At 44.2% G+C, this 24,614-nt stretch overlaps 1 protein-coding gene across 5 annotated transcripts; it reads right to left on the bottom strand.

Moving 5' to 3' along the window:
• Positions 1-22,693, bottom strand: LOC147578971 (uncharacterized). Of its 5 annotated transcripts, none has more exons than XR_015253418.1 (5): positions 22,499-22,693; positions 6,865-6,948; positions 6,171-6,250; positions 4,844-5,070; positions 2-1,926 (listed from the first exon to the last, which is right to left on the bottom strand). XR_015253418.1 is itself a non-coding variant. In XM_086712599.1 (5 exons), the coding sequence occupies exons 1-5, from the start codon at positions 22,578-22,580 to the stop codon at positions 1,867-1,869; spliced, it is 528 nt and encodes a 175-aa protein (XP_086568725.1). In that variant the 5' UTR covers positions 22,581-22,691; the 3' UTR covers positions 2-1,866. The 5 variants fall into 5 exon arrangements, 3 of the variants coding, with proteins under 3 accessions (XP_086568727.1, XP_086568725.1, XP_086568726.1); XM_086712599.1 differs by lacking the exon at positions 6,171-6,250 and adding an exon at positions 13,434-13,508 and having other exon boundaries at positions 22,499-22,691; XM_086712601.1 differs by lacking the exons at positions 6,171-6,250; positions 6,865-6,948 and adding an exon at positions 13,434-13,508 and having other exon boundaries at positions 1-1,926; positions 22,499-22,690.
• Between the last annotated feature and the right edge of the window lie 1,921 nt (positions 22,694-24,614).

Below are 24,614 nucleotides of genomic sequence, written 5' to 3'. Positions count from 1 at the left end.
ACCCAGTGGCAATGCAGACATAAAGTCATATTATTCCATCAAGTTTCCAATCTATTTTGTAACACTTAAGAAATTTTTTAAAATGTTTATTTATTTTTGAGAGAGAGACAGAGTGCAAACGGGGGAGGGGCAAAGAGAGAGGGAGACAAAGAATCTGAAACAAGCTCCAGGCTCTGAGCTGCCAGCACAGAGCCCAATATGGGGCTTGAACTCGTGAACCTCGAGATCATGACCTGAGCCGAAGTCAGATGCCCCATCAACTGAGCCACCCAAGTGCCCCCATCAGGTTTCCAATCTTGAAGGTCTATGCCTAACCCTCCAAAACTGATACCTTGACTTCTAGGAGCGAAGTCAAAATCCTTAAGCAGTTGGCTTTATGGACGGAAGGTATACTAGCAACAAGGTGCAGATGGGGGTGTGTGAGGCTGCCTTAGCTCCATCCATTTCATGATATGGATAGTCACAGAGCAAATGCACTTTCCAGACCCCATCTCCCACTTCCCATTTAATTGCCACTTTTAAGTCCCTTCTGTCTAGAAGTTCTGAAATCATAGCAGATCGGAGTCTACTAAATTGTAATGTGAAAGTGACAAAAAATTTAGATAACATATTTTACATATGAGATATCTATATGAATAATCACAGTATTCTTTCAGGTAGATATTCATAATGATCGCTTTATAGGAAGTGGATATAAATCGTGAGGAGCGTTTATATCAAAACACAATGAACTTTTAGGCTCTTTCTCAGACTTACTCTTGTGCTAATGCTCGGTAAAACCCCCACTACTATGCAACAGAAGCATCTCTAGTGTGAGAAAGCCAAGGAGTTAGCATTAAGATCAAGAAGTTAGCTGTTTGTCACAGGTCTATCAGGTAGGAATGCTTTCAACGGCAAGGTACAGTGGGCCCAACAGAGAGTGGTTTCACCCATATTATTTACTTAAGTAATCCAGGGTTGATTTCAATGCTTCAACAATGAAATCAAGGACTCAGGCCTTTCCTTTCTTCTACTGAACCATTTTCCGTATGTTGTTCTTACATTCATCACTTCATATTTGCAAGATGGCTGCCACAGCTCCAAATTTCATATCTCTACCTAAAAGCATCCTCATCAAGAAGAAAGTGTTTGTTATTTAAGAAAAAAAATGAAGAAGGAAGAATGAGGAAAAGCTATAAGGTACAAGAAACGCTTTTTCTCCATGTGACCCTCTCAGGGAGGAATATCTTTCCAGAAGTCCTCCATAGAATTTGCATTATTTCTTACGGCCCAGATTTAGGTTTACATGTCCAATTATGGGCAAAGACGTAGGGGGCTTCCATCATGATTCATCCCCAGGACTGGGTGAATTGCAGCCCTAAGTGGCTGTTGGGTAGACAACCAACAGTATTAGCCACAACAAAGTAATCCAAATGTGGGTTTACATAAAACAAGGACTTTGGGTTAAGTGAAACCATACACTTTTAAATGTAAACTAGATTCATGTTTTATTCATGAACTAAACAATAAGAAACAAATGTACAAAAAGATGTTCTGGGATATGCTACGCAGAGAGTACCTAGATCACTTTAACAGAGTGAGTGTGTCTGTCTCCTCTGGGCACATGAGTCTTTTGAGTGGGTAAGATCTACCTAAGTGGAGCCCATGGAGACAAGAAAAGTTATCACTTGGCAGATAAGCTGTTATGGAGGTATCTTTAGGGAGCAGAATTGCCATGTCAACTGACAGGTCTCTAAGAAAAAAGGATCACTGTGGTCTAATGCAATGGATGTCTGCCTGGTAACCATTTCTTTCAGGATCTGCTCTTCTGTCTTCCATGTGAGGCTCTGCTCTGCAGACAATCCCAGGACTCCAACATCATGGCCTCTAGGGTGGGCATGTGGTCCTAGTTTGGCCAACTGAATTCTCTATTCTAGGCAGGTGAACCTGGAGCAGAAACACAGAGAGACAGATGCAGTTGGAATTAAGTCATTCATGGTAATACCTACAAAAAAAGTTCAGAGTTTCCTGCTACTGGTCGTCCCATCTCCAGTCATTCCTAGGGCTTTATTTTTCAGCACTTTCTACTCATTTATTCATCCCACAATCTTTCCACGCATACCATGTATGCTGGGCACTGTCCTAGATTCTGGAGTTAGAACTACAAACAGTAACAATGTCCCTCCCCTCATGGATCAAGCAGTCTAATGAGGAAGACCAAGGACAAACAAGTAAACAAGATAATTGCACACTGGACAAGTGATGAAAGAAAGAAGTAGGATGATGTGATGGAGACCAGCTGGGGAGGCTACTTCAGACTGAATGGTCAGGGAAGACCCCCCCTTAGCTACTCAGGATCATCCCAATTATCCTCTTTCTTGCTCTTTGCAACCAAGGTCACCTTCTGTTGCTTGCAATCAAATGCTCCTAGCAGACACTTGAAACAAAAGGAATTCATCAGGCCCTATCACAACCTGCAAACACTAGACTCTAGACTATGAGCCTTTCTTATTCTGAATCCGTATGCCCAACCAATCTCTGGGTAACTAATTTTACTTACCAAGGGAAAAACATCTAGGTGATAATTAATATGCATATACCATTAATCTAGGGAGAAGGTGTTCTGAAGGGCAGATGGAAGTTTTCTTACAACTGCATATTCATGAAGGAGCTTTATGGTACAAATCTGACTTGTCTGAGGCTGTGGTATGAGTCAGTTCTTCCAGGGTCTGATCTCATCCCTGAATGGGATGATGGCTTCAGACAGAAAGAACTGAGAGATCAGAGTTAGTACCTGAACAATGCAGCAGGGTACCACAACCCATGAAATCTGGCCTAGAGGGTCTGCACATCTTATCCATCATCTTTAATATTGGAAGTAGTAAATTTGGAAGTCATCTGGGCCTCATGGTATTATTGAAGGAACCTAGGTCTGAAGAAGTGAGAGCTGGCTGAAGGTCACACAGCTAGTTAGTGTTAGGGACCTGGCAATGACCCAGATTAACACTAAGGGCAGTCAGGAGCCTATGTATTTTCAGTTTGGAGCCCTGGTTGTGAACCCCAGCTGATACAATCATGGGACAAAACTTCTTAAGATAAAACATTTTTTATTCAATGCATGGTGACCAAGGACCTGGCATGTGCTGGGAGATGGGACTAGAAAAGTAGGTTTGAGTCAGATGCTGAGGAGCCTTGAATGTCTGGCTGTAGGATATGGCCTTGCCCTTAGGAACAGGGCACCCCTGAAGATTTTTGAACAAGGGAAGTGGTGTCATAAGATCTGTGTTTTGCAGAGTTGAGTCTGGTGGGGACAGGAAGGAGCTGAAGATACTGGAGCAGGATTAGGAGGTATGAAAACAGTTTGGGTGAGGGATGATCAGGTCTTGAAGCAGAGCAGCGAGAACAGAAAGGAAGAATAACATTTAAAAGGTGTTGCAGTGATATCAATAGGCCTTAGAGGAAGCGGGAGAGAGATCTGGTTTGGGGGTACCCAGGCAGGTGAGGAGAAAGAGGGCCAGACCAGCCATAGAGGTGGGGCGAGAAGAAGCAGGTGGGGAGGCAATGGATTTCATTTTAGCCTAGTTTATCTCAGGTGTCAATGGCATATTTCCCTAGATGCGTGACTGGTGAGCCTACCAAACCACAACTTGTAAAGTAGCCTCTGATGCTACACACAGGGAGGACATGTTGTTTCTCAAAATCCCACTGAGGACAAATGGTAGAAATGAAAGAAGTGGAACAAAAGTGGTTTCAATAGGGGCGCCTGGGTGGCTCAGTCAGTTAAGTGTCCGACTTCAGCTCAGGTTCATGATCTCATGGTTTGTGAGTTTAGCTCCACATCAGGCTCTGTGCTGACAGCTCAGAGCCTGGAACCTGCTTCTGATTCTATGTCTCCCTCTCCCTCTGCCTCTCCCCTGCTCGCGCTCTGTGTCTCTCTCTCAGAAATGAATAAACATTTTTAAAAAATGGTTTAAATAAAGCTCAATTGATTTGGAGGAGATGGCTGGGGTAGAGCAGAGGAAGGAGGAAGGGCAAGAATTGCAGGAGGGGGCAGGCTCAAGCCAGCAAGGAATAGATACGTGGCAAGAGTGGCCACACCGGAAGGGAGAAGTTGCGAATGTGCGGAGGGAGAGGGAAAAGGTGGGAAATGGGAGCCTGAAGTGTGGAATTACTTCTGTGTTGGAAGGGCTACAGGACCCAGCTCTTTTCTGTTTTTTTCCCCCAGCTCTTAGAACTACTTGCCTTAGTTATATCTGCGCAAAAGGGTTTTAAAACCAAGAGCCTGCCTGGATGGGAGCTGGTGGGGTCGTCTCGTGGCTCACTTGATGCTCATCAATAATCATTTAAAAGACCACCTCTACCTTAAACAATTTTGTGGGGAAAACATAGAAGGTCTATAAGAGGTGCAGCTATCAGACCTCCTCCTGGTGTTTTTCTTTATCGTCTTCCTCCTCACTTTCCTCTTGGTTTCCCAGGTCAAAAGGGCAGAACTTCCTGTCTGAATTTTAAAGCCTCTGTCGCCTTGATTTTGTTCCTGGCTCAGTGGAGATGAATTCCAAGTTGAAGACAAACAATTGTGCCTTGTGAACAGTCACCGTGTGTTGAAAAGACCCCAAGTGCTTTTTTTGCAAACCTGTCTCAGGGAAAATTCCCAGTGGGGGAAGGCAGGAGGGTCAAATCCATCCTGGAAGAAGGAGCTCCAATTGCTCTGAGAATGTAATTTTCTAAGTAAATTTATAAAAGTCAAAAAGATCTAATAAGAACAGCGGAGCAAAGTTGATCACAAAGAGGGAAATAGCATTCCAGAAAACAAAAACTCCCCGAGCTGCAGTATTTCTTGATATTAGAAGAGTTGCTCACATACCATCAGCCTGCTGGTTGGCAACTTGCACCCATGATCACTGGCTGGCCAAGTTATGGTCTCTTCTGAATCATGAAAGGTGCAGCTTGAGGGCTTTCTGGGTAAACTATCATACAGTGCTGTGCAGACACACTGTGTGCCCAGCCTGTGCCGCTCGCCTGGGTGAAAACTCACCTCTACTTCCAATCTCCTGGTTCTCAAGTTACTGCAGAAAAACAGTGGTCCTGGATCTGGGAAAGGACAAAGAAAGTCTCTTGAAATTCCGTTCTCAGGATAGAGCTTACCTTTGCTAATATGAGGACTGATGCTCAGCAAGAAACGTTCATGCAGTATCAGTTATGTTGAGATCAGCCCTCTGTGTTCCTTTTGCCAAGTCTCTGCAGAAATTATCTTCTAGAAACTGATCCTCTTTTCTCCTTTGTTCCTGCCCCAAACAGACCCCAAATAATGTATTTATCATCAACAACAAATATTTCCTAAGTGTCTCCTGGATGTTATCCAGTTGTGCTAACCACCGATGTGAAATTATTTTCTAAAAGCCAAAGTGATTTGAAACTAATTTTCTTCTGGATATTTGAAGTCACCTAGAAATGTTGTCGATTCAAGGATAGATGTCGCTGTCACAGGGAGGTATTTTCTTTTTACTTTTTAAAACAAACTGTCTTAAGAATTCCCTCTCCATGCTATTTTGGGAATCCTCGGTTGAAATATGTATTTAATTCATCCAATAAGTGTTTAAAGGGTACACTGTTTATCAGGCACTAACCTGGGTGCCGACTAACTCAGTGGTGAATAGTAATAGTTATAGTTAGCATATAATGAGTACTTTCTATGTTCTCATTGCTTTAAGCATTACGTTAAAAGTTTGTATGTATTCATTAATTTACTCCTAAAACACTATAATGTAGATACTATTAATTTATCGTAAATTATTGCATACTATATATTATACATTATTTTAAATGAGGAAATGAGCACAGATAGGTGCTTGCACCAAGTCATGCAGCTAGCTAACAGAAGAGCTGGGATTTGAATGTAGCAGTCAGAGCCCTGGCTTTTAGCCACCTGGAGAAGCCCTGCCCTCATGGAATTTATATTCCTAGTAGTTCAAGCATATGCTGGTATAGATTCCTTTGCGAGCACATGATGGCTTCTGAGCGGTCCATGCTGCACCGAAGTGGGGAAACCAATAGCAACAATGAGCACCAGATTTTGAATCACTCTGAAGATCTGGGCTCAAACCCTCCACAAATTATTTAAAATGTTGAGACTCCATTTATATGAGTTGACATGTGTGAATTTTCTTTGCAGACTCTGAAGCACTATATACCTGCAAGGGATTGTTGCATTAATTGCTTCTGTCTGTGAAGTTGACCCATTATGCTGTCTGTCAGCCTGGATGAGCCGCGGCTGTTTGGAGAATCACTAGGGGTTAGGATAGCAATGGCAAGAGCTCCTATAGTCCTTCTTCTTCCAAGTTTTCTCCGTGTGACTAGAGGACACTTTCTGTTCATGCGCGAATGGTTTTCAATAGGAAGAGAAGTTAGGCTCAAATATGCTCAAAATTTTAAAATAATTAAAGCCGAACTGTCAGGTTCACCCTAGTTGATACCCACATTAGTAACAAATGGTCCACATATCTATCAGTACAAAGTTGAGGATATTTTTAGATAGTCTCCATGTGGGACTAGGAAGTACTTCTGTCAGTATGAAGAGTATGACATTCATCATAGATGGTAGGATTAACACTTGTCACCTACTAATGTGGGCTTAGAAGACAGAGAGCTTTTCAAAAAATCCATAAACCTTTATTCACAAACCTTTATAAACTAATTCTTGTTCTCCTCTTTCTAGTCGTGTTCTTTGGGCAAGTTACACATCTCCCTGACCCTCAGCTTCCTCATCTGTGAAATGGGGACATAATATTTACATTGCAAAATTGTTAGGAGGATTTGAGATGATACTTGTACTAGCTCAGGTTGTTGGAACAAAATCCCATAGACTGGGTGGCTTAGATTCCTCACAGTTCTGGAGGTTGGTAAGTCCAAGATCAAGGTGCCAGTGAGGATTCTCTTCCTGGATTGCAGACAACTTCCTTCTTGCCGTATCTGCACATACAGAGAGAGGTTAAGAGAGAGGGGGCCAAGGGAGCAAGCTCTCTGGTGTTTTTTCCTATAAGGGCATTAATTTCATCATGAGGAGCCACACTCCTGACCTCATCCAAACCTAATTACCTCTCAGAGTCCCGATCTCCAAATGCCATCATATTAGGTCTTCAACATATGATTTTGGGGAGACACAATTCAGTCTGTAGCACATGTAAAAAACTCAGTGTAGTGACTAAGAGGTTCTCAATAAATACTAAGTATTTCCAACTTTGGGGTGAACATCAAGATTTTTCCCTTTTCCCAGACATCCCTAATTAGTCTGGGGCGCCTCTGTTAGGTTCCTGCTGAAAGCAATTCATGCCATGGTTTGTAGCCTACAGCACGAGCATTTCCTGTACTTGTCTAATGCCTGGGTATATTTTAAGGGAAAAACAAAACACCTAAGAGCTAATTTAAATTCTATTTTGCCCAAAATAAATAAGTGTAAAATTATATTTAAACTCCTATGCAACTATAAAACAAGCTGAATTTTTAAAAACCCAAACTGCTGCATAAGCAGTACAATTCAGAGTAACAACATCAGTGTGAGAGATGATGTTTGCATTAACCTAAATCATTGACCATGAAGATACAGTAGCTCTGACCCCTGGTGCCAATTCTTTAGTGTGCACCCTGCCCCTCTTTTTCTTGTTTGTACGGTATTCCATAATGTCATTCAGATTTCACAGCCATTACTTATGAATCACTTAGGAATTAAGTTCACCCATGTTCCTTTCTCATTAGCCCAAGATCATTACAATGGTACCACTTTGTGCCAATATGACAGTGAATGCAAACACAGACCTGGGCACTGAAATCTTACAATAGTGTCTGTTGATAGGATAGGTGATCATCCAGGTGATCCAGGATATGCTAATATATACTTCTTAAAGCTGTCGTTGAAATGAATATACAAAATCACAAAATTTTAGAATTATCTTGGCAAACTCTTAGACTTATAAGGATCTACAGACCCTGGTTTAGGAACACTGATGTGATCCTTAGGCCTGTGAGCCTTGCCATCAGATAGTGTGGGTTCAAATCCTGCACCACCACATGGTACTTGTGTGCTCTTGAAGAAGTTCACTCATTTGGTCATTCATCAAACATGCAGCCAGCACCTACTATATTCCAGGCACTTTTCTAGGCACTGGGAATATAACTGGATATAAGACAAATATGGGCACTGCCTCTATGGAGCTTATGTTCTAGATCTAGTGAGACAAGACCTCTGAGCCTCTTCCCTAAGCCTAAACTTTTATATCTATAAGTAGGGATAATAATTGGGTCTAACCAGGGGGTCACTGGAGGGCTAGATTAAATGATGCATGTTTAGAAGGTGTGTTGCCTTATCTTATTTGTTCTCCTAGTTTCTCTCTCCATCCTTCTCACCCTGTTCTGGGCTTCTGGCTGGGCTCTGCTGTGAGGACTCTTATGGTAGAGATCGGAGGGTGGGAAAATAGGGTTGGGGGACTTATTCCCCCGACACATCTCTTTGCTTGCTGGGCTCCTGGTGGACAATGGCTGCTCAGCTCCACCAATGGCCACAGCTCCTGCCATGTGACTCCCTCTGTGAGCTTCAGCCCTTCCAGAAACTGCTTCCTCTGCACACCCGTCAGGTGTTAGGAGTAACCACTCCAGCTTATGGCTCGCTCCAGGTTGCCTCATCGTCTCTTCCTGGTTTCTCCTAACCATGCCTCATCTTTGCAAATCATCCCATTCATCCCTCTGTAGTTACTCCGTTTGAGCATGCCGCCAATTTCTCGCTGGAACCCTGTTTCTGAATCATACATAAAGCATGAACCTTATTTCACAAAGTTAAGTGTTGAAGAATGGCCAGGTAATCTATTTTTGTTGAAGGAAATCAACTTTGCCTCCAAGCTCCCCTCCCGTTGGGTTGGTAGGAAATACTGTGGCAATTCTCTGCTCTAGGGTCTCGTGAGAACATGGGACTGCAGTCTTTGGCCTCCAGCCTCTCTCTGCTGTTGCTGAGATTTCGTCATGGTCCGATCCCATCTGCGGGTCAGGCGGTGCACCACACCGCAGCGTCTCATCTAAGAGTGCCACTCACAGCAGGGACTAAGGTTTAGGGGAGTGGGTGGGTGGACAGGAAGATTCCAGCCTCCCTGCCAAGTCCCGAAGCAGTAAGGCACACGTGGTGATGGACGCGCACGGCAGCTCAGGTGCACACGTGCTTGCTGGCATGCGGGGCCATGCCCTGCCCCACCTCATTCTAGAAGTTGCTCCTTTTCCCCACCCACAGTCCTTGGAGGCCCTCCGAGGGCTGTGTGTCCTAGGCGTCCCTCCCCCTAAACCTGACAGGCTCTCTTCACCGACCAGCAGCTCATGTCCAGATGTACACCGTGGACGTGCACAGAAGAGTCTTGGTGTGTGAGCATGAGTCTGGGCTGCAGCCTAACCAAGGAGAGCTGTTCAGATTGCATCGTACTTGTCTTGGTCTTCTGGGGCCGCCATCACAAGGTACACAACAGGGTGGGTGGCTCAAACATCAGAAATGTATTTTCTCACTGTTCTGGAGGCTGGAAGTCCAAGATCAAGGTCTGGCGGTGTCGGTTTCCTCTGGGGTCTCACTCCTTGCCTTGCACATGGCCTCCGCCTTGCTGCCCTGTCTCAAGGTCTTTCTGTGCACGTGGATTCCTGTTGTCTTTTTGTGAGTCTGAATTTCCTCTTCTTATAAGGACTTCAGTCAGACTGGATGAGGTCCCACTTACGGCCTCATTTTAACTTAATCACCTCTTTGAAGGTTCTGTCTCCAGATGCAGACATTCTGAGGTACTAGAGGTTAGGGCTTCAACAGGCAGAGGGTAGGAGGGAACAATTCAGCCCATATCAGTAACATACTAACCTCACGATAACTTATTTTATATGAAGGAGAGAGTGCCTTTTTCTCTTCTTTTTTTAATTTTTTCAGTATTTGTTTTTGAGAGAGACAGAAACAGAGCATGAGTGGAGGAGGGGCAGAGAGAGAGGGAGACGGAATTCAAAGCAGGCTCCAGGCTCTGAGCTGTCAGCACAGAGCCTGACATGGGGCTCCAACTCAGTAACTGCGAGATCATGACCTGAGCGGAAGTTGAACACTTAATCTACTGAGCCACCCAGGCGCCCCTAGAGAGTATCTTTTTCTACTAAGCACAAAGGCACCGAATGGACTAGTTGTGGTCCAGCTGGAGGTCCCTTAAAGCTCAGTGATTCCAGGGTCTGTGTGTCATGCTTGTGACACAGAGGCTTTGGTAAGGGCTGGGAACTTAGGGCCTGGGACCAGCCTCTATAGAGACACAGACGGCCATTCCCCTCTGGGAATCTTACAGGTAGCTTGGCTCCAGGGAGTGGGGCTTTGTTTTCACCACCAAAAAGACTTTCTGACCTTTATCCTCTTTTCAGTCTGGGGGACTTGCCCCATTCTCTCCTTTTCCTCCCTTCTCTCTTCTCCCCTCCCAGGAGACCTAGCACACTCTCCTCCACACACTTACTTAGCTTTCTTGCAAAAGAAGCAGATATGTTGTCTTTAGCTGATTTCGGCTTTTGGCTCTGCAACACCAATCTCTTCTTATGCAAGGGACCAATGGCCACTTTTCTCCCGAATTTTGGGATGGGGAGGGGGAAAAAGCAATGAGGAAAAAAAATCCTCTTAATGGATTAACCTGGCAGACATGGAAAGACTCTAGCACAGCGCCCCATAGAATGAGAGCTCAACAATGTGAACCGTCATTATTATTATTAATGTAATTATCATTCTTATCACAACTACCGTATATGAAGCAGCACTTAGAGTCTGTGGCCTGAGGAAAAAGCACCCTGAAGCTGGTATCTGACAGCATTGTCCGATAGAACTTTCTGCCACAATGGAAGTGTTCTCAGTCTGCACAGTTTGGTAGTCATTAGCTACATATGGCTCTTGAGCACTTGAAATGTGGGTAACCCAACTTTAAGTTCAAATAGCAATGGAGCTAGCTGCTATCCTACTGGGCAATCAGAATTATAAGATTTTTGTAGCAGCCGACGATCGAGAATGTTCAAGTATTTTCATTTCCTAGCCATTCCCTGAGCCCAGTTTTACTTCTCTACCCACTACAAAGACCAGGCTGCACCCCTATGGTTTCTATAAGCAAGCCAAAAAGTCAACGACATTTGGAAGCCTCAGGGGGACTTTTCCGCATCGAAACGTTGACATTCCCAGTTGGTTCTGCACAGTGGGAACGGCAGAGTGATGCCATCCTCTGAGTCTGCAGTCTGCAGCACCACCTTCCCCAAATTTTATGTGGCATCTTAAAAAAAGATACCAAAGGAATTCAAGTTAATTTTGATTTCGTGCATTGGTGCAGACTTTTATGCCACCCCTCGAGACCCTCTGAGATGCTGCGAGGCACCACTCAGCCAGGCCTGGAAGCTACACATTCCATACCCGTGCCCAGGTTGCCAAGGCCTCTGAAAGTCCTCTGAGCACAATTAGGATTTTTTACTAGATGCCTTAATGGTGTGCCCACTGGAAATGTGTACCTTGGCACAACTGGGCCTCCCGGCTCCTGTCACTTTCTTACTGCAACTGGAATTGGCACTTCAGCCCCTGGAAAATGGGCACCTCTCATCTTTACATTCTGCATGAATCGCCCCGTTCTGTGGAGAAGCAGGGCTTGCCTCAGACGCCTGCAGACATAACAGACGGGCTGCTTTTCCCGCGTCGGACTTGTCTCAGGGGCTGGAAAGGGGCCGAGAATCTCTCCTTGAGCCGCTGGAATTTTTCCTCTCCTCATTCTCTGCCCTTTCCAAATTATATAATTTCCTTGAAGCCACATGTTTTTAAAGTCTCATTCACACACCTTTGCAAATATTCTCAAATGATGTGTCTGTGTGTGTTTTAAAGATACACTTGGCGAATGCATAGAGTTGAATGAAATCTGATGGTCTCTCCCGGTGTGAAATGTTTCTCTGACTCTGCATCACTAACAGAAAATAGTACGGGCTCATAATAAATGAGGCCCTCAGTGATCTGGGTCCGACTTGTGTTGACAGCCTGTGTCTTTCTGTTATTATGTTTGCTTCAGCAATACTGAGCGGCCTGCGGTTTCCCCAAATAAACCCTACTGTTTCACTCCTGCGTACATCTGCCTGTGCTGTTCCCAGACCCAGGACATCCTCCTTGTCCACCAGGGGACTGTCCTTCCTTGATACTCAGCCCAGCAGTCACCTGCTCCCGAAAGCTTTCTCCTAGTCCTCCTTCAGATGGTTGCTCTCTCCCCCTGCAGAGTTTCAGTGTCTTGTATCTTACATGCTTCTGTGTTTCACTTGTCTCCTGTATTGTATTTTATTTCCTTGCCCATATTTCTCCGTTATTGAACTGTGAGACTATTGAGGACTACATCTGTGTCTTTTTCATCTGAACTTCCAGAACCGATCATAGATACAGCTCATCACCACTGATCACAACCCACTGTTGCATTGAAATGCGTAGAAAGAGCATCTGATGTGAAGAGGTTGTATGTTTTTCACACTCAACAAAGTTTTGTTAGATCGACTTGAATTGACTTGTCTTTGGATACAATTATCATCTGTGCACTAAAAAAAAAAAAAAAAAAAAAAAAAAAAAAAAGATGTAAATTACCTAAGAAATACCTTATGCCAAAGCTGAAGAAATGAAATGAAATGGGGAGGTTTCAAGGGAGGAAGGGAGGAAAGGAAAAGTAGCCCCATGTGGAAACATTTATTCAGGGCTGCCCCATCAGCTCCAGCTCCAAAGGACAGGTTGGATCTAATATGGCCACCTAGTTTCACCCATCCTGGTCTAGGCTCCCCACCTCTCACCCAGACCTCTGTAGCAGGTGCCTCTCGTTTCCAACTGCCCTGTTATGGGCTGAATGTTTGTCTCCCCAAAAGGCACACCTTGAAGCCCTGACCTTGAAGGCGTGATGGTGTTTGGAGATGGGACTTTTGGGAGGTGATTAGGGTTAGATGAGATCATGGGGGTGGAGCCCTTGAGATAGAATTAGTGTCCTTATAAGAAGAGGAAGACAGTCCGGAGCTCACTCTCTGTGTTGTCATGTGAGGGCATGACAAGCCAGGTCTGTTAGCTAGGAAGTGGGCCACCAAGAACTGAATCTGCTGTCACCTTTATCTTGGACTTCCCAGCCTCTGGAAGAGTCTTATTGAAAGAATAAACGTCTGTTAAGATACCCAGTCTATGGTATTTTGTGCTAGCAGCCTGAGCTAAGACATGTCCCCCTAGTACTCCATTTTCCACCCAACAGCTAAAGTTAGCTCATACCAGTGTGATAGTTCAAGCCATTCTGCCTTAACCACCCTATTCACACTTGAATATAACCCACTCTCCTTTCCCCAACCTGTAATAACCTTCCATGATCTGGCTGCCACCTCCTTTCTAGAATTCCATCTTAGCCCTCTCCCTCTTAACCACATTCCAGCCACATTACCTTCGTTCGGTCCCTCACAGGCTATGCCCGTGTGTGCTGCTGCCCAAATTCCTGTAGCAACTTGGAAGCCTGGCCCTTAAATGAAAGACATCTTGTCATTGAGACCTTCTCTGGCCACTGTATCTAAAGTCATTCACAGCCATTTTCCATCATGTCGCCTGTTTCATTTTCTTTATAGCACATTTCAAGACCGGATATACCTTTTTGTTTATTTACTCATTCATTCTCCGTGTTCCCCAGCCAGGCTCATGAGGACAGGAACCTCATCTGCTTTGTTTGCTGCTCTATTCCCAGCTCCCAGAACAAAGCCTGGCCCGGGTTGGTGCTCAGAAATGATTGGTTACTGAAAGACTCGTGTGGGCCTGGCCCTGTGCTGGACACTTCCACAAACAGTATTTCATGTAATCACATCCAGAAGGGTTTCTTGCAAAAGTTAGCAGGGAATTGTCAATTATTTCCAGTTTTTTGACATACTTGGTGAGTTCATTCATAATTGGTTGCTTTGAAGTAGAAGTGAGTCAGAGAGTGTGACTTCATACCCAAGTCCATCCACATCAAAGTGTTTATGGATGAACGCAAGGGCAGCAAACTTAATGCGACCTTGCAATGAAGGTGCAGGAAGCTGCAGCCTAAAATAATACTGTGGGCAGTGGGAGCTCCCCACCAGGGTCTGCACTCCCGCTCCTGATCGCTCCGGCTCGATGCACCAATACATTGTGCCCCAATACGTTGTATCCACCCAGAAAGCACCCCTTTCAATGTGAAAAGATGATTGCAATTTCTGAAACTTTGAGATTCTTGAAAACAGTTTATTTTTTTAATATGAAATTTATTGTCAAATTGGTTTTCATACAACACCCAGTGCTCATCCCAAAAGGTGCCCTCCTCGATAACCATCACCCACCCTCCCCTCCCTCCCACCCCCCATCAACCCTCAGTTTGTTCTCAGTTTTTAAGAGTCTCTTATGCTTTGGCTCTCTCCCTCTATAACCTCTTTTTTTTTCTTCCCCTCCCCCATGGACTTCTGTTAAGTTTTGGAAACAGAGTTTAATGTGAAGTTTAGGTTGCACTTCTTTTTTCAGATTTTCTTTTTTTTTTTTTTTTTTCAACGTTTATTTATTTTTGGGACAGAGAGAGACAGAGCATGAACGGGGGAGGGGCAGAGAGAGAGGGAGACACAGAATCGGAAACAGGCTCCAGGCTCTGAGCCATCAGCCCAGAGCCCGACGCGGGGCTCGAACTCACGGACCGCGAGATCGTGACCTGGCTGAAGTCGGACGCTTGACCGACTGCGCCACCCAGGCGCCCCTTAGGTTGCACTTCTAAGAGAGCACTGTCATAGGGAATCATGGGATTTTCTTTAACTGTAAAAAAAAAAAAAAAAAATCACAAAAAAACCCACCAGACTTGAAATTGAATACCTAGATTTCAGCCCAAATGCCGGTGCTTAGGAGCTCTGTGACTTTGGGCACTTAAGCTCACCTAATCTACTTACTCCTCTCTAAAAAGTAGTACTTGTTCTCCCTGCCTCAGAGGTTCGTTCTAAAGGTCAGAACTAGAATGGCTCTCTGTGGGAAAGTGTAAAACCATCAAGTGCCATGCACTGTAGTTTGTTACTCTATTATCAAGATCTCCCTATGGAATCAGAAAATGACAGAATATTAGAAACTATTCATTCAAACCCTTGTACATGACACGCGTGTGCAGGTCTGTTTATATGTTACATGCATTATAGCAACAATACGCCTCTTGATGTTTCCTACGCGCTTGAGAATATTAACACACCTGTGTAAAGCTCACAATAGGATGAAGGGCCAAGTGGTACTTTGGAAACAAATGCTGTCAGATTTGGGGAGGGTGGACTGGAGTTTTGCGACAGCCTCCTAATCAACTTTCCTGCCCTTTAAGTTTCTCTCCTCCCCGAGCCACGCTGTGTAGTAGCACCACAGATATTTCTCCAAAAAAGTAGTGTAATAAAATGGTTAGAGATACAGACCTCATACCCAGACTGCTTGGGCTTATTTCTCAGCTGCGCTGCCTAAATAGCCAGTTAGTTCAGCTCCTTGTAAAATTGGGAAAGTATCCATATCTTCTTCTAAGCTTGTTTTGAAGATGAAATGAGGTAGCATATGCAAAAGTACTTAGCATCCTGTCCAGCACTTAATAAATGTTTACTGGTATCATTAGGTTGCTCTGGTGAGCCTATCACTGGCCTAATAAAATTTTTCTCACAGGATCTCATTTCCTACCAAACAGAAGCCACACCCCGCAGCAGGTTGTCTCTCTCCCATCTGGGAAGCCTTGTCTATTACTGCCTTCACTTCAGCCAAACGGACGAGTGGCTTTCCTTCAAGCCCTTCTTGCCTTCAGGCTTGACTCTGGTTCCCTCTTCTCTGAACTCATAGGACCTTGTCACTGTCTTATAGCACCCCCATTCCAGTTTTTAAGCTCTCTTTATCTTCCTCATAAGCTCTTGGATGGCAAGGATTGTGACCAATTTGACTTGTATTCTTTGCAGGATCCCAAACAGGCCCCTTGACATATGTTTACTAAATGTGTGTTGAATGAATGAATTGCCTAATGTGATGGGAGGTGGCATCACAGAAATGAGAATTGAACTGTGTCCTGAAAGGAGAATGGGCCTTAAAAAATTGTTATTATTTATTTTGATTATAGGGCAGTGATGAAGAGTACACATCGCGTAGCTAAGCCACCCGCGTTCAGATTCCAATTTTCACACTTACGAACTCTGGGCAAATTGCTTGACTTCCCTGTCCTTCAGTTTTCTTATCTATTGGGTAAGGATAATTAAAGTACTTCTTCATGATGTTTTATCCTGAGGATTATCACATGAACTTAGTGGCAACCTGACATATAGTAAGTGCTCAATGAACAATAGTATTACAATGTTTATCATGAACGTAATATATGCTTCTTATAAGAATTCCAGGAATACAGTAAAAAGTGGAGTTCCTCACTCCACACCAGCAGCCTTACCTCACAGACACAGCCACTGCTATTGGTTTAGTGAATAACCTTCCAGAGGTTTTATGAATATAAAATATATTTAACAACATAAACCAAATCATACCACGCGTACTGTTCTCCAAGTTGCTTTTTCTACATAACCGTATATCATGCTTATCTGTCTATGTCAATACATAGTCTTTTACTTCACTCCTTTTAACGCTTGCCCAGCATATCCCTTTACAGATCTGCGATAATTAGTCTGTGTCATATTGGTGGCCACTGAGGCTTTCCCAGCTTCTCACCAGGATAAATACCGTGCAGCAAATATCTCAGAAGTGCAATGTTGGGGACATCTGGGTGGCTCAGTCGGTTAAGCATCTGACTTGAGCTCAGGCCATCATCTCATGGTTCATGAGTTTGAGCCCCACCCTGGGATCCATGCTGGTGGTGCAGAGCCTACCTGGGATTCTCTCTTTCTCCCCCCTCTCTGCCTCTTCCCTGTGTACACTCTCTCCCCCTCTCAAAAATAAATAAACTTCTAAAAAATCAAAAATAAATTTAAAAAAAGAAGTGCAACTTTGTACACTTGTGATAGTACAGCTGCAAGACAGAGTCCTGGGTATGATGCTTTGGTGACTAGATAATATCCATACTGACATGCAAGGACCTCAGTTGCACATCATAATCCTTGGTCCATCTCATTGTCATTGGTCCTCCCATGGCCCTCTTGTATTTTATGTGTTGATCTATGTTTGCTAATAATAACGCAATAATCATGTTCCAGAGTTTCACAGTAATTTCTCCCTTGCTATCTGGAAAGATAGTGACAATTACAATCAAAGAATAGGATTTAAGAAGGCAGAGACCAGTAGCTGTTCTTGTGAGGTAAATAGTGTGAGTACTCTGGGAGGTAGGAATAAATACGGCTTGTTGAGGGTCCATGGTGAGAAGTGTGGTCTGATTTGAGAAGAAGGTTTTGTTAACTAAAGCTGTGGAAAAGAAAGTCAGATTAGAGGAGCAGAGCCAAGGAGCTGGGATTTTAAACCAGGCCAAAGGATGAATCTACTAACACAAGATGCGTTTTTCAAAGGTTTACCTGGGGACCATAGTCAGAATAGACTATCACTATTGTAGTTCACTGTTTAGTGTGCAAGTAGATTTTTACACTAAAGATACCTGCATCAGTCACAAGAGATTGGGTTATGCTGCCATAACATATAACCCCATAAATGGCGGCTTTTGACAATAGAATTTGACTTCTCATTCATGCTCCCTGTCCCCTAGGGACTGGTTGGAAGTGGGGTGGCAATGAGTTGGTTCTGTCTGTCATTTATCAGAGCCATTGAGGGATGCAGGCAGACGGACAGTCACCATCTCCAGCATTGCTGACTTCCAAACCAGAGGGAAGGAGATGATTGGTAAGTCTTACATTGCTGCTGAATGCTTCAGCCTGGAAGTGACCCGTTTCACTGCCTTTCTCAACTCACTGGCCAGAAGTAGCCACCTGACCCTATCCAATGCCCCAAAGGGCCCAGAACTATAATCCCATCCCATCACACGCCCTGCAGGAGGAGAGCTAAAAATAATTGGCAAATCATCACCACTAACCATCTCCTTTCCATTATTTAAATATCCTTCTCAGAAAATACCATGACAATGGAGAGAGAAGGACCGAATGATACTGTGGTATCTAACATTGCTTCAAAATATTGGGCTAAAGACAAGCCTTGAATATGCTTGGAACAGTCTGGTTCTATGAGGCCAAATATTATTTTGAGAATGGCTTTGGATGAGGTAGAACAGCCTGTAAAAGCGTTTAGAATGTGTGAAAACCTGTTCAAGAGAATCATCATGGCAGATCCACTCTCCTTCCACTTGGTGTCTTGTCTTCTCAATTTTCTCTTCCCTAGGTCCTTAGACCTTCTCTGGGGCTTATATGAGGCACATTCGGTTTCCAACTGATTCCCTGTTCAAGATGTTTCCAAGGACAAGAGTGAAGTTATAATGATGAAAATCATCACAAGGATAGTAAGCCCTTTAGTGTAACTTTCCATGTGCCAGTGCTTTCCATATGTTAACTGATGTTTCTTCACAGTAACACTATAAGAGTATTTATTCACTATTTCCTTGTTACAAATGAGGAAACCAAAACACAAAAGGCTTAAATAACTTGCCCCAAGGTCACCAAAGATCAGAAGTGAGGCAGTGAACCTCCTAGGATGGATATGATTGCTAGGGCAATTGGTAGAAGGAATATTCTTAAGCATCCCCCACTCCCAACTGCAAACCCATAGCTACCATAATTTACCACAAAACCTCTGTATTTTAATAAAAATTTTTCACCACCCCCCCCACCCAATGCCCCATTAATTCAGCTAGTATTCAATCCAATAAACACTCATGGAGCCAACAGTTCCTTTAATAGACCTGATGTGAAAATCTTAACATAAAAATCAGTCACGCTGTCACCTTGGTTGAGGACCTGCTTTGTTTTTACTAACTAGTCTGCTTTCATGGTCACTCCTAATAATCCCTTGATGTTTGCTCCTCTCCATTTTTTTTCCCTCTGAATGCTTTTATAAATTCACCATGAAAAAAAATCACCTTTTATGGTACATTCCCTCCCCCCCACCCCGCCCCGATGTGGTAGCTTTTGAAACACGCACTAATATTCCTACACCTTTGACCTTTAAATCTAGTTAATACTCCTTTGGCTTCAGGCTAATTAGGGACGGTGATGGTGCTCACTCCTGTATTTCTTTATAACTTGTATCTGAGACCTGTACAACACTTTATTAACATTAGGCCTCACAACACCTCTGTGAAGCAGGGTGGGCAAAGGAAAAAGCAAAGATGAAAATAAACAATGTGCTAAGTATGTGCCGTAAATCAGAAGTGACACTTCTATTCTACGTTTTCCATTGTCATCTTTCAGTGTAGACATCATCAGAGAACTTTAGCATTGAGGACTCACCTGGTGTCCCTATACCCTTCCTTCTCTAGTTTAAAACTTCAACTGCTGGCACTTGGCTCTCGGGCCCACTTTGTGACCCCCAGGAACTTACCTCTAGACTAAAAGAGAAGCCTTTCCTTAGGGTCTGGAGCAACCCTACTACCCTTCCCTGAGTGAGGAAGAGAATGGGACTGTCCTCAGGATGGTCTAAAGGTACCAGTCACATGGGAGAAAAGAGAGTGAAGAAGGGACCCCATGTTGATGAGAAGTGATCCAGACCAGCCACACGCTCAACCTAGTTCCATTGATCTCATACATTGACTCATCCCAGGCACAACCTCCACCTTCTGGTACTTCTGGCGTGGCTCTGAAGACTCCATTTTATCTGTAACTCACTCAGTCTTAGAGAAGATGGGACAGAGGTGGATTGTCTTCAGAGTTAGAGAATGCCTCGGTGTGTGATTGATGTGACTGATGAGCCCATGAGAAGGAGGGTGGCTGGTGTGTTGAGACTGACACTCTAGTGAAGTTGGAGGCATTAAAGCTGCACAAACCCTCTTGTCCTGGGAGCTGAGGAGAGCAGCGTTCTATGAAGACAAGCATGAGAACCTGGAAAGCCAGGCAATTACCTACAGTCAAAATCAAGGTCAAGTGTTTGTCAGAGGCTAGAATTGCAACACAAGGTAGAATCACTCAAATAGATCACTGGACCACCTCTGTGGGAAACAGTTCAAAGATCTTCAGCATACAAGAGCAATGTAGTTCCCTTAAGAAGATTAGAGGAATCATATAATTAGGAGAGCTTGGATAGAGGTGAGGCTTAACCATGATTTTTGGTCTGGGAAAATCTTGAGCTGATTTCATTCAGCTTTTAATTGTAGACACAGGGACTTTTCCTCCTACTGCAATAACTTGCCAGGTGCCCAAGGGCCCCACCATTCTTGCTGGGGGCCTACTGGTGCCCTAAGATATTGTTTGTTGGGTTGATCACATGGGGTAAGTCCAACTGTGACATCATAGCCAAGCTGGGAGCACAGACGGCTGTTATTCCTGCTAAACAGTCAGTGAGAAACCCTCACCGGATGTCAACTGGTATAGCCCGTGGGCATGAGTGATGCAGAGTTCTGAGTAGATTATGGGTATACTGTGGATGCTGTTTCTGTTCATGCGCATGTGGCCCCTTCAGATCTCGCCCTCTTGTCCCAGACTTCACCAATTTTTTTCTCTCCCCTCTGGCTCTCTCCAACTCTTGAAGCTCAGGGAGTGGGGCTAGTGAGGGATTGTTCTCACTCATGACATTGCTGCCAAATGTTTTGTCCTTTCTGTGGGTCTTTTCCATTTCCCTAATGGCCTAAGCTTTTGAAACTCAAAAGTCAGGAAGAGTCTTTTCCCGGCTGTTTTCCATTGTAACATCCTTTCTCTGAGGCAGTCAGCACAGAATTGCCCAACTGCTTCAAAGAGAGTTAGGGGCATGGGGGAAGCACCAAGGAGAGAAAGGAAATGTTGGGATTGAGGGAAAGCATTGGTTAATACAATACAAGGATGTCAAATATTTTTCTCCCACAAATGTAATCCCTTAGAGGCTGGTCTAAAGTTGGTTGTCTCGCTTGGGTGGAAAAACTATCTGGGGTGGCTCTTGGCAGATCTATCAGACATCTGTATGTGAAGCAGCAGTTGGGTACCCCAGGATGAACACAGAGGGTAAGTATGGCTCTGATCAAACACAGCCAAGGAGGTGGGGGAGCAGGCAGGTGTGGGAGCAGCAGCCACCCCGTGGGCCACCTAGGACCCACATGTGGTAGGAGAGAGTCTGGAGGGTTTCTCCCTGACTGCAAACATCCTCACACAGCAGAAGAGCCACAAACGACCGCCAGCATGAGCAGTGCACGTGAGGAGCTGAAATTCCATAACGAGACTGGGTGGGGATAGAGATTCTTGGATCGGAGGCAGGGTCCTGGATTGAGGATGATGTAGCCCGGGAAAACCAAGATCCCACTAGAGCAGAATAAAGTTGCCTTTTCCAGTTCTTGTAGTCTTGAGGGTAGTTAAGGATGGATTGTTTTATGATTCCATCTAGTAACTGTCCAGGCTCTGTGTCTTAGCTTTAAGGTGAAGTGTTGACATTGAAAGGAAAGATCCTTCTGTTTAGGGAAAACTGTGGTTTACATAATTCCTATATTTAAACTTTATCTAGAGATACTAAAACAACCCAGCCCTTCAAAATGTAATCGTCTGAGGTTGATTTTATATGAGATGAAGCATCTAGGTGGACCTTGATTCTTGTCCCAATTGACTGAATTGGCTGAACTCGGTTAAACAGAAAATACTGGGTCAACCACAGATACACTATGATTCTTGAGAAACTGACTCACCTTCTCCTGAATTCTGCATTGCCCATCTGTAACATATGCTCCTAGGCAGCTGTTAATGTGAACTGCCCTAATTTATGTGAAACGCTGTGTGAAGGATTTCGATTCTCTGAGTGTCTATGCCAATGATGCTATACAACACACACACACACACACACACACACACACACACACACACACACACACACAAACTTGCTGAAGTCAGCCAAAGTCCACAGCCCCAAAAGGCACTTTACAAAGGGGTGAATTAGAAGATAAAACAAAGCTGAGATTCTCCGAGGCAATTTATGGCAATCACCAATCCCAAAGCCCCCCATTTAAATTTGACTTGTTTCCAATTTTGAAAGATGTCATTTGTGTAAATGCAGGGCACATTTGCTTTGGGGAGAGCAGAAATGTCCCCAACTCCTGGTGGTAACGGATACATCTGAAAAATGAAATCAAATCAATTTTACTCCCAGGAGGGACAGGTAGAGGACTCCCATTTCCTGCCAAATCAGTTGGAAACAATGAGGAGAGAGAAAAAAAATGGAGCCCTCCCTTCTCTTTCTGGCCTTAGACGTGAACTCTTGATAAGATCCTGGAAAACAAGCAGCATTTTTAACAGCCGTTTGCCCTCTTCAGCTGAGAAAACAGCACGAGCCAAAACTAGGAACTGGGGCCACCTCTATTGTGAATGTGGCCAGGCTGGCTTATTGTCGCCAAACAGCAAATCACGAAATGACTGAGATAAGGAATATAATAACATTTTCACATGAACCTTACATTCTTACCTCTTCTATAGGAAAGGATATCCCTGCAGGAAGGAGGAAGGTGGGGCCCTGCCCATGTCCTACAGCGGTGCTGGGACTGCATTGTCCAGGCCTTTTGTAGGGACACAGGAAGAGGGTACGGAAGTTTCTACAGGAAAACAGAGAAAAGTTCAAACATAAACAGCATCCAAAAAAATTTACCAACAGTGAACTAGATTTCCTCTTTGGGCCTTCCATGCTTCCATGCACCACTGGGTTGGCAGATTTTAATCTTGGACTCTGTTCACCTTGGTAACCTCCAGCGTGTGTGATCGTGCTGTTTCCCTACTTAATAAGTTAAGAGGATGTGTTTTCTATGGCACTGGAGACAAAAACAACCTCTTTCCAGAGACTGTATCCTGGCCTGGCTGGAGTCCGTTCTGTCTTTTCCATTTGTCATTTCTGGGGAGGGCACAGCTTCCCTGAAGTCCCGGGTGGGACAGGGCGGCTCCCTTTTATAGGAGACTTTGAACAAAAGCTGAAAGGGACCAAATCTCCACTTCCCACAAGGCAAGGGTTTGGGTTCGGCTCCCCCGTTTTGGCCAGAGATGTGCCTGGAGAAGCTCACTCATAAGGGATGTGAGAAGAGTTGTACCCCCACTCCAGGGAGGGCTCGCATTTTCCCTCCCCACCCCTCTTCTCTCCTCCACCCTCCAGGGCTCCGAGGAAGTTGCTACAAGGATGTGTGCTGTCCATTCTGAGGCCACATGGCCCTCTGGCATTAGGGCTGAGTTACGAAAACTACAGTTCTAACGGGGAGAAGTAATTCCATGGTTAAATCTGAAAGAAAGGGGCTAAAATAAAAAAGAGAGAGAGAGAGAGAGAGTGGCTTTGAGGGACTCCCCTCCCCTTATTGCTGGTCCTTATATAGGAAACCAAAATTGGGCTCCTCTCGCTGCAGAGATGGGTGACGATGAATGATAGAAAAAATGTTACCAAATCCCTGATTGGAGGCTTGAGAGAGTCTTCTCAAGGACAACCTCTGAAATGCAAGGAGTTTCTTTCCACTTTTCCCACTGATTGAAACACCTTCAACTTTGGCTAGGAATTGTGGAAATCACTTCCAAACTGCTTTAACTGCCAGGCACTAAAAGGAGCATCCGTTACTTCTCAGATGGGGCCAATCACACATTGCAGGGGCAAATGGTTACCGTGAATAAACTGACTTCCTAGACGATGCCATTATGGGAAATTAAAACACTCCTTACCCCTCGAAAAATAGCGCTTAAGCCCAAGTATCTTTCACAGCCCATCAGAGGAGAGAGTTCTGAGTAGACTACTCTAGCTTTTTAGGTGATATCTTTTTCTGAATTGCTTTTTCCAGAACAAATGACTTCCATTATGTTCAGCCAGGGACCAATTCTTCACTTAAGTATGTAAAGCAAAATACGACTTGTGCTCTGGATGTGTTACTTACCATAGAAAGCTTTTCTGACAGTCGCCCCAGTTGGGTGATTGAAGTGTGTTATATAAAAGCCCAGTTACAAGTAAGAGGGTGACCTTGACTTCTGAGACTAGTTTCAAACGCTGATTAAGATGTATTCAGGACATTCTGCTGCATGTGAGAGATACATGCCTTTTCAAAAAACAGTTGACAGAGAAAACTCGTTCATGCAACACAAATTTAGGGAACAACTGTTGCCTTCATTCATTCATTCATTCATTCATTCATTCATTCATTCGTTCATTCACTCATTCATTTATATAATAATATGCCAAGGATTGGGTTACATTTTAAGAACAGTCAGCAGTGATTTTCAATACATTTCATAACAAGGCATTAGCCCTTGGAGAACTTGCTGGACATTCTATTGGAGGTCCTTCTCTCTGTGCCCAGTATTAACCCTCCAATTGCTGAGTTTATTTCAATGTTTTAGTAACCACCACAGCCGTGCCCCTGCATGCCAGCCGTTATATCACCGAACAAGGCGACATACTAAACACAGTTCCCCATCTCTAGAAGTCAACAACGCAGGGCCGGTTTCTGTAAGTTAGGATCAGCTCACAGAGAGACATATTACAAGGATCTTTTAGTCTCAAGCTGACCTGAGCCTAAAGTCCTCCATAGGCTCCACTGAAGGAGCCTTAATTCCCACTT

This window comes from Puma concolor, chromosome B4 (assembly GCF_028749965.1).
Source record: "Puma concolor isolate L17-30 chromosome B4, mPumCon1.1.hap2, whole genome shotgun sequence".
Taxonomy (NCBI): Eukaryota; Metazoa; Chordata; class Mammalia; order Carnivora; family Felidae; genus Puma; species Puma concolor.
Note: the sequence above shows the minus strand (reverse complement) of the source record. Positions and strands in the feature narration are given on the sequence as shown.

Bases quoted from the DNA above. Each gene is read 5' to 3' on its own strand.
- LOC147578971 (XM_086712599.1), bottom strand. From the start codon at position 22,580: ATGCAGTCCCAGCACCGCTGTAGGACATGGGCAGGGCCCCACCTTCCT. The intron at 13,509-22,498 runs GTAAGAATGTAA...CTTTCATTTAAG, and splicing joins TATCCTTTCCTATAGAAGAG to GGCCAGGCTTCCAAGTTGCT. The intron at 5,071-6,864 runs GTGAGGAATCTA...GTCCTTTCCCAG, and splicing joins ACTTACCAACCTCCAGAACT to ATCCAGGACCACTGTTTTTC.